The following is a 13182-nucleotide window of genomic DNA, read 5'->3' as shown; positions in this document are numbered from 1 at the left end:
TGAAAGCCTTCCGCGCTGGGTACCGCCTCGGCCAGTATCATAGGATCACTGACAACCAGAGGGTGATTGCTAGGTCTGTCTAACGCAATTGAAAGTAGTTAGGGTATAGTTGATGACACTGTCTCTTGCTGTCAACGTCAGTGCTCTTCAGAGGCCGAATTCACAAAGATTCTAATTCTTATGTGCTCATTGCCATTGGCCGGATGGCTTCGCTAATAATGTATCCGGTGACAGTATTGGCTGAAATTTTCTCTTGGATATGCATTCCTAGCGTACGTGAATTTTGTGAAAAGGGGCCTTGGCGCTTCGGCGAGTGTTTTCTAAAGCTCAGCATTGAATACCTAGATTCGAAACGGAACGTTTCGACATGTGTCCCTGATTTATAACATTCGCCAAAAACCTGCTTACAGTATATATAGTGGCGTGCGCCTCGTTTGACCCTTTTGTACTTGGCGCAGTTGATCCCGCTCTACGTGCACACGAGGCTCTCTGGCATTCCTGGATTCTCGGGGCTCTTTCTCACCGGCGTCGTCAGTGCCACGCTCAGGTAAGATACTGTGCGAAAATTTCTCACTCCGTCCAGATAAAGAGAACCAGATAGACGCAACCTAAGCTGAATAATTTAAAAGGAAGTATTTACGACTGCTGTGCTGACGTGAAAGGTGTGCAAGACAGAAGAACGACTATTTACTGAGGCAATGTATTTTCCTATGCCGCCTCCACCCACGATGCCGTAATAGGGTATTATGATATGTCATGTCCGACGTAAATTTGGGGCCGAATTACAATATATAAACACCGAGAAAAAGCGAAAGGACTAAAGAAAGTAAAGTAAATAGTAAGAAACGACGCCGCATCTAATACTTCAAAAACACTTATAAAAATCAACATACATTCTTTCGTTAAATTTCAATTCAACGATTGAGTATGTATGTACGGGGAATGGGTCAAGGGGCCGAAACGAAAGCGATAAATAGATTGACGGAGAGGGAGTCGGAGATGGATATCAGTCCTAGTTCATGTTGGCATTGAGATCGCGATGTTTTTACCTTGATATGTGCTCTTACAGTTTTCATAGACAAATTCGCCATTGAGGCCTTGTGGCAATGACATTGCATTGTTAGGAAGGAGGACGCGGGTTCGATTACCGGCCACGGTGGCCACATTTCCGTGGGAACGAGATGAATCTGGAGCTAATCCGGAGAAATCCAATACGCGGCGTGCCTCATCTTATAGTATACCGATGTTTTCCACGATATAATAATGGAGCAGGCCGTATATGACTTGCGATTTAAATCAGGTTTCTGGACTTGTTGCCGCTGTGGGCGGCATATAACTTGTAACGTAAGGCACTGGCAGGAAGGTTCAGGCGTCAGTAGCCTGTTTCCGCAGGAATATTTGTTGCAGCGCAGCAATGGTCTCTTTGCAGTACAGTGACGTCAGCCGTGAATTCCCTCGCGGCTACCGTCTACGTGGACATGATGGTTCCGTACATGAAGATTGAGGAACGCTGGGTCAACATAATCACCAAAGGACTCGGTGAGCGCACTTTTCACGGAGGCGTTCACTCACGGGACAACTACATCGTTGCTTTTGATAGGTTTATGCCATATGTAAAAGCAGCATATTTAGAATGTGCACACTGTTCATTAACAGCTTATTTAGATTGATACATTGTTCGTTATTTGAGCAACACAACTAACTTGTCAATATTTTACCGGTTTTTAATATATACTTTAGGTGCACGAGGTCACATACACGAAATGGATGAAGCGGTGACAAAAAATGTGCGGAAAAGGAAACAATGGTCACATTACTCTGCTGGCGGCAGTTGAGCACTACGAAACTATAAATAGTTATTTTTGATTTTTTCCAGCTATTTTTTGTTGCATGTCCGCAGCGCTTCCATAGCTTTTCGTGAAACACGTGATGGTGTCGTGTTGACCTCAAGAACGAGCAAACGTAACCCCGAATGCTTCAGCGCGCCCATAGGTGTTCGAACAGCAATGCATTACGCGCAATTATACACATCCAAATGCAACACAATGCAAAGAAAAAAAACTAGGCCTGCTCAAATAGAAGAGGGTTTCTTGCTGGGTGAGTTGGTACATTGTTACAATGAAAAAAAAATGGCCACGTTTGTTTAAGTTTTTGTGGCTTTTTTCGAGTGTAAGTACTCAAATACGTCGACCTCCAACCCCCCCCCCCCCTTTTTTTTTTACTCTGTATACGCTTCAAACTTGCGTGTGACTCGGTGTTCACGATACTTTTTCCAGCCTTTGCCTCCGGCCTATTGATGACTCTTCTGGCGCTAGCTATCCCGTATATCGGTTCAGCAGTGCGGGTAAGCCGACTTTCGTTTCTTAATTGTAGTACCGAAGACTGCGGGAATAGGTGTACAATCTCTTTTTTTCGAACATATGTAAGCGATTTTTTGCCGTGCAGGCAGTCGAGGTTAAATTGGACAAAGCTAAATATAAACATCTGGTTTGCTACCCTACACTGAAGGAATGGGGAAAGACAGAAAGGAAAATGGATGAAGACTCGCGCTTAGTTTGTTTGAACAAGGAGCAAGCGTATCATTGGTGAGAATCTTTGAAACACAACTTGTAATCTCATGGCAAATGTGTCGATAACCGTTTAGGTTAGTGATGACGCGAGAAAATAGATACGCCAGTGTTTTCCCTATAGTGGCTCCTGCAACCAGCTGTCCCTACAGCAGTCAGCATCGGTATGTCTTCACGTGCTAAGTTGAAAACGTCGGGAGCTCGAAATAATGGTTAGGAAAGTGGTGGCAAAAAGCCACGCCGTCGTAAATAAGTATCCACTGCGTAATTTCTACAGTTACTGATGGACCGTGCAGTGCTTTTATAATTTCTGTGTCGTGTCTTTTGCTCACGTGATGCTTCTGCACGTTTAATACAGTATCGAATCCGTCGCTGAAGTAACAAATCAATTTCCTTCAGCTATAATTTACATTTTATCATTTAATCTTTGCGGTTGAGGTTTATAATGACACCGGTTAAAATGGATGCGCGAGTGGTCTTATGGACAGGATGCAGGCATTGCTCGATTTGTCATAGTGCACTTCGGCTTTACTCAGAGATGTGATATGGATTACTAGGTCTCGTGAACGTTTTTGCAGTGATAGTCTTATTGGAAGCACCAATAAACATCTGTATTTCAACATGCGATTTCCTTAATTCTGCCGCAGGTGTTTATGGTTATGCAGAGCAGCGCTTCAGGACCATTCGTCGGCATCTATCTGCTGGCGCTGGCATTTCCATGGGCCAATACGAAGGCAAGCACCAGAGATATCATTGCTGGATATATTCGCCACTATTTATCTCGAATTACGCGAACGTGCTAAGCTTAAGAAGAAAGCCAGTGGGTCTCTGCTTTTGACGCATTAAACTCTGAAGTAAGGAACATTTAAAACTTCAATTTTTTCATCCACAAGGATAAAATATTCGACGCCAGATGCCTATGTTTTGTCGATGATTACGTATACTTTACAACCAATGTAATTATGAAGTTTCACATGCCAGAACCTTGGTATCATTGTGAGGCGCGCCGTAGCGATGGTATGCAGATTCCTCCCCCCTCTCTTTCTTTTTTTTTTTTGTTCCAAATCTAACCACAAAGGTACAAATCGCATTCAAAACTTATACAGAGAAGTTTGCGCAAGGACAACTCTCCGAATCTGGCTGTACGTGAAGGAGCTCAGGTTCCATGAACAAAAATAGACAATTAAGTGAGGCGAAAACGCGAAGATTAAACGAAAAATGACGATTCTTAGACAGCTACGCTAAATGTAAATGGAGGAGGGAGAAGACAATGTAATATATTAACCCGTGTCCTAAGGTGTGGGCAAACAAACGACTACTTCAAAGAATCCGATTTTTATATCTGAGTTTTAACTTCACGGCTTTGTTAGTACACACACATATTTTGCAGAAACTTCCTACTGGGGAATTGTCAGATAGTGCGCAAGCGTTATTTGTAAGTGGACACCTGTAGCAGTACACTGTGGAGAACGCAATGCGCATTACTTGTTCATGACTTCTGTCATGTCAGGTATGCATCGGACACGTACTGTGACCACAAACTGCACGGGTCCGTTCGCAGGGCGTCGTGGTGTCTGCGTCACTGACTACGGCTTTCCAGCTGTGGGTGATGACGGGCAAACTGTTCAACGGCGTCCGACCACCTGCCATGGAGGTGACGCTCGACCATTGTCCCGGGAACGCTACCGTGCTGGCCGCCACCGTTGCATCGAAGATGGCAGCCGCTGCAGCCGCCAGGTACGTCACTCAAGCTGGAGGGGTGGGGTTAAGGGCAAGCTGGTGGCGTACTGCCCAAACACGAAGGAGGGAAGAAGAAATTATGACAGGGAAGAGCTCTCTAGGAATGGGCGAATATTCGAGTTCCTCGTGTATCCGAACGAATATTGCAGTATTCGAATTTGCTTCAATACGAATTTAAATGATTCGAAATTTCGACGTATTCAAAATCAACGAATAGACGCATATTTGACCGTATGTAACCACCTGAAAAGATGGTTTCACTGTAACATGAAACTGCCAGGCTGTGAAACTATCTTTTCAGGAGAAATCCGCACTGCCGCGAAGTCGCACTTCAAGGTTATAATGTACACATTACCTGCACCTCGATTAATCTTTTTTTAAGTTTAACAGCTTATTAAGAGGGCTAAGTATAGACAATTTTCAAATTTAACCTACTTTACCGCTTATAACCTGGGCCCTATTACTATTCAAATCTAGCCTCTATTCGAATTTTCTTCCACCTCACTTCAAACCAAAAAATGACACTAGTCCACGCCTAGTTTCAATTCTTAAAAATATTGTACAAGTTCGTCGGGTCATGACAAAAATGCTCATTTTTTGTTAGATTATATGATATATACTATTCTATTCTTTTCGAAATTATTTGACAAAGCCACTATTTGCTTACAATTCGCTTCGAACCTCAAATTCGCCCATTCCTAGAGCCTTCCTGTCTGTCTGTCTTCTTCCCACCTTAGTGCTTGCGCAGTACGCCACCAGTTCGAACCAACCTGCAAGAAGTTCTTATTATGGGCGAGGTTCGTAGCGACACACTGGATCCATAGCAGTTTTATCTCGGTAGGAGGAGCGGAAGGCAGTAAAATAGGGCCACACGTTGCGCTGTCACCGTAATGTATCGTATTTATGCTTTGGTAGTCTAGGTAGATGCAGGCAAGCCATTCAAACGCCAAAGTGGCTGTGAGCAGGTTTTGTGGTCACGACTGCGTTCTTCCTGATCATTTTTTTTACAGCTGCCACGCACGAAGAACAGTCGTAAGGTATTTAAATCTCGGCGTGTAACTTTTATCTTAAGTCTTTTAAATAATACAGCTGTGTAACGTTTTTCTATCGATATGAGCGTTTGGCCTTTCGGGCATTGCTGCGTGCGCTTAAATCAAGCCTCCCTCGCGCTTTGCAGGCACAACAACGCGGAACGCTAACGTATTTTATGCACCACACATAGATACGTATCGACAGGCATTTTCCTCGGTATCCCTTCGATATACGCTTGTAATCGGCACTCTCCAGGTGATTTGTTGTTATTAGACTGCTAATTGTACATGCCATGAACTTCCCTATGTCTAGCAGTACACTTCAAAAGAACGGGCTGCTGGGCGAGTTGGTAATTCGTCTTACAACGGTGGTGGGCAAAAGCACGATAATACCAGAAGAAGGAACACGGGTACGGCAGAAACTATCAATAGTTTTATAACGATCGTTCTCTAGCGCACCATCATTATAAGACTAGTAGTACTTGCTGTTGGTCTAGTTGGTTCATGTAACAAATTAAGTAGCCGTGGTCGTATATATTGAGTGTACGACCGTAACTACGTGAGTTGCGGTCGATAGAAATGCCTGCCTCGTTTTTCTGCGCTTCCTTAATTTTCACGTTAAGTGAGATAAGAAAGTGTAATATTTTTTTTTTCTTTCCCTGTGGGTCCGAACAGCAAGCGTGACATCTTCCCGCTCTACCGGCTGTCTAGCTATTGGAGCGGCCTCATGGCTTCCCTGATGACTGTCGCCATTGGACTCGCCGTCAGCATCGCCACAGGTTTGTAGCTAAACAGAGTTTTCAAAGAAAGACAAGAACGAAACAGAAAGCAAGGGAGAAAAAAAGGCTAAAGAAAATAAACTAAGGTGCTAGATTAATATTGTTCGTATTCATTCGGATCAAAAACAAATTGCCCATGAAGGACACCACTCCCACACCTACAAAGCAAATAAAATGTCTAAATGTCAGTGAGACGGGAACAAGCAAAAATTCGTAGCACGTCTTACGCAATTTTATGCACAAAATGCGATTCTGCTGCATTTACTCATGCGCTGTTTATTACAAAGCGTTCTGCGGTCATTCAGCTAGCCTTCATGAAACAAATTACGCAAGTGTTTCTTTCAGCTGCTTACAATGAATTCAGAAGTGAAAACGCCTGTTTCTGTCCCGATAAGTTTCCGTATAAATTTACGTTGACAACAAGCTTACTGCAAGCGACAACGCCGTCACTGCAGTTGGTGTCTACGAACAAGCGGAACGCTAGAGATGCAACGTAAACTCCATCGTGGCTTCCGTGGAGATCGTACGTAAGTCATTCAGGTCTAACTAATCTGCGCACGCGCACTTCGGCATTCCGCGAATAGTCACATTCCGGCATCTCTCCCTACGGTCTTATATAAATACGCCAGCGTGCGCGTTCTTATTTAAAGCTATAGTATTCTCTTTTAATTATTGGTGTGTATGCTGTAAATGCAAAGCGTAATGACACCTACGCACATGCGTTTCGATTTATGGCTTTGCGCACGTGCCCTCGCAGGAGGCAACAGGAACACTGCGAAGCACATTCCCCTCACGAGCGAGGTCTTCCTGCAGCTCTGGGGCAGGGCGAAAATGCTCAAGGTGAGTCTGATAAAGGAGTGAGATTTTTTTTTGTAAATATACAGATTGATGTCGCGCATCGGGCGCACGTAATATTTGTCTTAACAGAAACTGACTACATCATTAATATCTCGAATCATCTCCCTACATCTCCGCAGTAAGCGTAATTTGCCCGATGGAAAGGGCGGTGAGCTACGTTAACGTGTGAAAAGTTAATGAGCTGACAATGAAAAGCAATTGAAAGTGGCATTTTAACTTTGTAAAATCGATCTACCAACGTTGATTAAAATACTGCGCTACAGTTACTGGGACAAAAGAAGTTAGGGAGGACACGCGTTACGAAGTGGACACGACAAGCGCAATCCAACATGCAAAATCAGCTAGCCCAATACCTCATTTTGCTAACGATCTATACCAACGTATTCCTTAAAGCATTAGCCAGATGCATCGTATCAGGTGTTCCCGCCGGTGTCCCAGCAGAAACAATGAGAAATAAAAGTTGTTATTCGAATCAGCTGTAACACGTGGCGCTCAGGACGAGCTGAGTTTCTTCATTACGAAGCGCCGATGTGACCCCGTTATCATTTGCCGATGATTATGTATTCAGATAATCATTTAAGGAGCCGTGGAAGACAGTTGAAAAGGTGCAGCAATTAAAAAGAAAAGTACCAGATCTTGAGACACCGCGGAAACCGCGATTCTGGTAGCATGTCGATCATGAGTTCTGCTGCTAGCTTGGGCAACCCCACGGCTTAGGTGGTGCGTCTCGGAAAATGGGGTGATGACTCGAGATATTACGGAAGCTTAAAAAACAAAACTTTCTCACGCAAAAACACGCAGCCTGCTCACGATGACTGGGACTGCTGCACTCACGCTACCACCGATGCGCGTGAACTGCGAACCATAACGGCGAACGTAGAAAGGAAAGGATGGATGAGACCATGCAGCCAACAGCGGGGCTCTCTGACAGAATCTTACTGTTCGCGCTGTTCGCAAAACGAATAAAATATGTTCTGTTGGCCGCACAGAGTTGTGTTACAGGCAGACGCGTTGCTGCCTCCTTTCTCTCCTTCAGCAAAAAACAAGAAAAAGCTTAATTTTTTATTCTTGATGGTTGTATGCAGCCGAGATACATTGAGTAAAACTGCGTGCGCAACGTCACAAAGATACGGAAATGCGTGCGTTGACCAGCCGGACTATGCACGCATTTCCCGGCTGGTCAGCGCATAGCAACGCACACATAGCCCGACTGGTCAACGCACCTTTGTAGTACGTGTTCTATTCTAATCGCAAAGTTTGAGTTGAAGCCATATAGACAGCGTGAAGTTCGCTTCGCTCGCTGCAGCGGCCATGCTTCCTTACTCCAGCGTTTTGCTTGGGTTACACCGGGTCTCGTGCTAAAGGAGTGATCTGCTAGCCTTACTTTGTATACCATTCCAATTTGTTGCTATCGCATTCGTTGCTTCGCCCTTGCGAAGAAATTGTGCGTTCTTTTCTTCTAGAGCGCAGCTCTTAGGCGCCCGTTCCTGCGTTGAGTGGCGTCGCCGTCGCCGTCGCCGTTGCCATCACCGTCGGTGACGTAAAAAAATACTCAGGATCGAATGGATTTGAACCTGGGCCCTCTGCGTGGCATTCTGGTATTATACCACAGAGCCACGCTGGTGCTTGAAACTCCCTTGCAAAAAGATCTATACAGTCGTCATGTCGGGCAAGGAATCGCGTTAACCTATGTAATATAGCGTGGGAGAAGAGTAAAATAACAACCAGTCATCATGCAATGCTAATTACGCAACGACTGCGTGGTTTAATGCTTCCAACCCACTGCAAAGCGCTCAGCCATAATTCTTCATCGTCATCAGCCACATGCAGCATTGACAAAGTGCACTTAATTACCTTACAGATGTGTAGCGGGTACCTCGCTTATCCGCAGAAGTCGAATAATGGCGTAGTGGGTGCTGTCCTACTTCACAAAAATTACGATTTCTTACGTAGTCGATACCTTGCGGAAAGCCAAAACTACAAACACAGTTGGTCTTGCCCCAACACGAAGCGGCGCTCAGAATTCGCACAAGTGAGGCAGCATCGTAATCGAAGGTGATTTTTTTTTTAATTCGAAGATGTGTAATGTAACATCACTGCATGCGACAGAACATGTGTCACCTACTGCTGTCGTAAACGGTTTTTCACTCGACTCCAGTTTTACTTCTTCACGGCGAAACAAAAGCCAAAACAAAAACCTTACTGAACAAGGACCTAGCTTATGTCGGATCAACAGTTGGTGAACAATACAGGCCTCAAGGCAAGGAACCAACGTTTCGGTTACAGGACTGGTCGAAACTTTAGATATGTGGGGACTCATGTCGAAACGATAACGGCACCATGAGACGTATTTAAAACGCCAGTGTACTTGTATTTGAGGGCACGTTAAAGAATTTCCACCTGGTCAAAATTAATCCGTAATAACCCACCACCGCATCTTCATAAGCAGGTTATCGTTTGGGCACAGAATATAATCGATTTTTTTTTATCGCACCTAGTCTCTACCATCGGTCGACCTCATGTGTTGTTCATTTTTTCACTCGGCTACAGCGCAACACACATGAGGACAATAGAAGGAAAACGGCCAATACGACGCGACAACCGAGTGAAAAAATGAATCCCAACCAACTGGCCCAACTTGCCGTTTTGCTGCATCAGGTGTTGTGTTTGTCTCGTCGTTAGTTCTCGCTCCGTCATGAATAAGCGTGCGACGTACCAGACGTCCATTATGTCGTAATATGCGCCCCAGCCCGCCCGATGTCATTTGTCATCGGCGCTTGATGTCGAAGCACAATTGCTAGCTACTTGAACTTGTTGGTACTCATGTCGAGAAAAATCAGTGCGGAAATGCCGGAATAATGGAAACATTGTCTGCGTCTCTTACATTCCGGTACGTAGATTATTTCTTTTAACAGCGAAGCTGTTTAGCAAATCGTTCCTTGTGAGTCAAGCGCTGAAAACTATCATCATCTTAACGGGTCTGTGCCACTGTGCGGCTACCTGAGAACGAGCACTGAGAGAGAGGGAGAGAAAGAAAGAGAGAGAAACAAACAGAGAGACGGAAAGAAAGATACAAAAAAAAGAGAAAGAGAAAAGTTCTTGTCCCAAAAAAATCTTCACGAGGCGTGATTCGAACCCGCGTACCCTCGATCCGAAGGCGAGCGTCCTAAACACTCGGCTATCCAGGCACGCTAGCAGACCATAGCATAGCCTTGCATAGTATGGTGTAGTAAGCAGGTGGGAAAGGGAGTCCTGCTTCATATCGATGTGTTCAAAAGCGGTCAATATTTACTCGCATAGTCATTTACTCTTTTTACCCGGTGCACCGTCTTTCACCGGCTATCCAATGTGACAAAGTTGTCCCTTGGCGTAAGGCATGCTCTTATCTCTGAGAAGTCTCTGGGAAGTGCTCTCGCGACGGGAGTACAAGGTCGGCGAACATTTGTGTACGTCCTTGAACGTACGCGAGCGCAAGCGATGTGTGATAACGCGTGTGTGAAAGACAATGCTTTTCATCGTAGATTAGATTTCTACGATCGATGGCCGTGCTCGCCGGCATTGTTGTGCTTTTATTGTTTTGCTGTACGGGTCACAAGTTTGCCCAATAAAGAGTTCAATCCTTGCTGGTTTATCTGCTGAAGTCTACACCATCACAAACGCGTTACCTTGAATATACTTCACGTCGCAAGGTTGTCAAGGACGTGACAACCAAGACAATCCAAGAGATGAGACGCTACAGTGCCTTGTCAGGTCGTTGACATGGCTGCTTACATTACAGGCCAATATGGTTAAGCCGGAAGAATCTGGGTGCAAAGTACGGTGTGCACGTGTGTAATATCGAAAACAATTAAGAACTCATTTTACAGCGAAACCGTTTATGCGGACCCTGTGCCGTCGGCATCGCTGGTGTGGTCCCGCCAAAAAAGGTCACGTCTCCTTGGTGAGGAGGAGGGAGTCTAATGAAAAGAGGAGAAGGAAAGGGGGTTAAGGCGGGCGATTCAAACAGTGGATTGGGAGGGGGTCACGTGATGAAACTTACATAATGCTGAGAGTGAGCGCAACAAAAGCAGGATCTTGTGTATCATGAATGATGATGGGTGGCGTGAGCGTGACGCCAGTTAGATTCAGCCAATCAGGATTCAGCTGGTAATATGAGGAGCTCGGGATCCTCAGAGCTCTTCATTCGGTCTTGACATAGAAGTAACTGGGCAAAACGAAATAAGAGACTTGAAGGGACCGAATGAAAGGGGCAACAGCGTCGCTGCCTGGCGGCTTTCACGTCGTGGAGCAGGCTAGACTTTTTTGCGCCCCTGCCTCTTCTGCCCACATGGTTAAGTGCTGCGCTGGTTTTTCCTGACATGCACTTTATTCTATTTCTATTGGTTGCAGGTACCCGAAGAGGAAAAAGCGCAAAAAGAGCCCCTCAAAGTCCTCAACATCTCAGAGTTGGAGGCCCCTTCTTTCGCGTAGAACAGACTTTTAGACCTTTTTACAGCTGCCAAACTGGTTGTGGAAGCTCGCTAAAGTTAAAGCACATCGAGAAAAATAATTGACACAGAACATCGTACGCACGAAACACAGTGATGTAATCTAAGAAGAAACAAACTACGCCGAATATATAGTGTGCTAACTTTCGCCATGTAACTTCTCTACGTTGGCAAACACCTGTCTTATGTTCCTTATGTACTTACATTGCTTAGAAAAAAAGATAATGTATCGAATCATATCATTTATGAAGCGTTGTAATCGGCACTTACCTTTATTATTTTTCTAAAGACACGCAAGGAACGTGTGGTACGCACGCACAGGCACCATGAAACAACTGCAAAAATTTCTTAGAGTACCTGACATACCTCGGCAGTTGTTTTCGTAGTGGGCTTGCCCTTAGACCCGCCACGGTGGTCAAGCGGTTATGGCGCTCGACTGCTGATCCGAAGGCCGCGGGATCGAATCCCTGCCGCAGCGGGCTGCATTTTCGATGGAGGCGAAAATGTTGGAGGCCCGTGTACTTAGATTTAGGTGCACGTTGAAGAACCCCAGGTGGTCGAAATTTCCGGAGCCCTCCACTACGGTGTCCCTCATAATCAAATAGTGGTTTTGGGACGTTAAACCCCAGATATTATTGTTGGGCTTGCCATTAAAAATTTTGTATGCGAGAGCAGGACGCTCTCATTTCTTCCTAATCTCTGTCATAGCCATCGCCATCAATGCTGCACCGTTAGCACAAGAAGCCGGGGAAAATGGAGGGTACCAGGCTACTTAATGAAATGAACAAGAACGTGTCAGGTTAGATGCATGCCACAGCTGTACGACATTCAAAGCTGCACTGTGTGAAAGGCGTCTGCTGGTTTAAGAGGGTGCACGAACGACGAGAATTTTTTCACTACAAAGCGTGTATTCAGAAATTGCGCAGATATACTTTCCTTGGGGGGTACTTTTTGCTTCCCCGAATCATTCATAGTCATGTCATAATTAACGAGGATAAATAAAGTATGTTACTTTGTATAAAACAACGTTTTTTTTTTTAAATGTCGTCTGCCTCTTGCTTTCGCTTATAACGTAGATAGTGATATTACACTTTGATTCGTGGCCGGTCAGACTGCGTGACTGTTCATTACATTTGTCGCGAAGCTCGCCGGTTATGTTGGTGCTCACTGGGCTTGCACATAGTCAAATAGCTATCGAGTTACACAGTTGTGCGTAATACCTAGCTGCGTATTAACTAAGCACACCAAGCACTGAGGCATACCTGATACCACATAGGGTGTTTAGCCTTCAAGTGCACATTACCTCCGCATGAGCTTGGATTCACGTAACTACGGTGAGCGAAGTTTGATTCCGGCTCATCCTCTATGGCCACTCGGTGTCGCTGGGCTGCTTCGCTGTAAAGCTCCTAGATAGCGCCACCGTTCTTATCAAGATGATGAACAGCGTGGAGCATGGTAGTTGTACAGATCTCGTTGACCCGAAAGTATGCTTGCGGTGGGGGGCCTAATGTTACACCACTTGGTTGCTGTGTTGGAGGACAGGGGTCCGATTCCTCGGTAGGGCAGCTATGCAGGTCGAATGTTATCTCTGTGACCTGTTTGGCAAAAGAGAAGGAGTAGCAGCCGTGGTAACGAAAACCCGGAGATGTTCTCAGAGAAAACTTCACCTTCAAATAGAAGAATTCACTAGGAGCAATAAAGAAGGAATTACCCACCCCAC

At 45.2% G+C, this 13182-nt stretch overlaps 2 protein-coding genes across 3 annotated transcripts in view; both read left to right on the top strand.

The window, feature by feature from the left end:
- LOC119387080 (sodium-coupled monocarboxylate transporter 2) overlaps positions 1-3370 on the top strand; it is a 41251-nt gene extending 37881 nt beyond the window's left edge. The window contains exons 8-11 of the mRNA XM_037654384.2: positions 459-547; positions 1430-1539; positions 2277-2344; positions 3215-3370. Of these exons, the coding sequence (XP_037510312.2) occupies positions 459-547; positions 1430-1539; positions 2277-2344; positions 3215-3370 (423 nt within the window). The remainder of the gene's footprint in view (positions 1-458; positions 548-1429; positions 1540-2276; positions 2345-3214) is intronic.
- Positions 3371-4117: 747 nt separating this feature from the next.
- Positions 4118-11738, top strand: LOC125757652 (uncharacterized). Of its 2 annotated transcripts, none has more exons than XM_049413369.1 (4): positions 4118-4304; positions 6014-6117; positions 6875-6957; positions 11365-11738. In XM_049413369.1, the coding sequence occupies exons 1-4, from the start codon at positions 4177-4179 to the stop codon at positions 11443-11445; spliced, it is 396 nt and encodes a 131-aa protein (XP_049269326.1). In that variant the 5' UTR covers positions 4118-4176; the 3' UTR covers positions 11446-11738. The 2 variants fall into 2 exon arrangements, with proteins under 2 accessions (XP_049269326.1, XP_049269325.1); XM_049413368.1 differs by lacking the exon at positions 11365-11738 and adding an exon at positions 7777-7972.
- The last annotated feature ends 1444 nt before the right edge of the window (positions 11739-13182 follow it).

The sequence above is a fragment of the Rhipicephalus sanguineus genome, chromosome 3 (assembly GCF_013339695.2).
Source record: "Rhipicephalus sanguineus isolate Rsan-2018 chromosome 3, BIME_Rsan_1.4, whole genome shotgun sequence".
Taxonomy (NCBI): Eukaryota; Metazoa; Arthropoda; class Arachnida; order Ixodida; family Ixodidae; genus Rhipicephalus; species Rhipicephalus sanguineus.
This window is presented reverse-complemented; position numbering and strand designations above follow the sequence as displayed.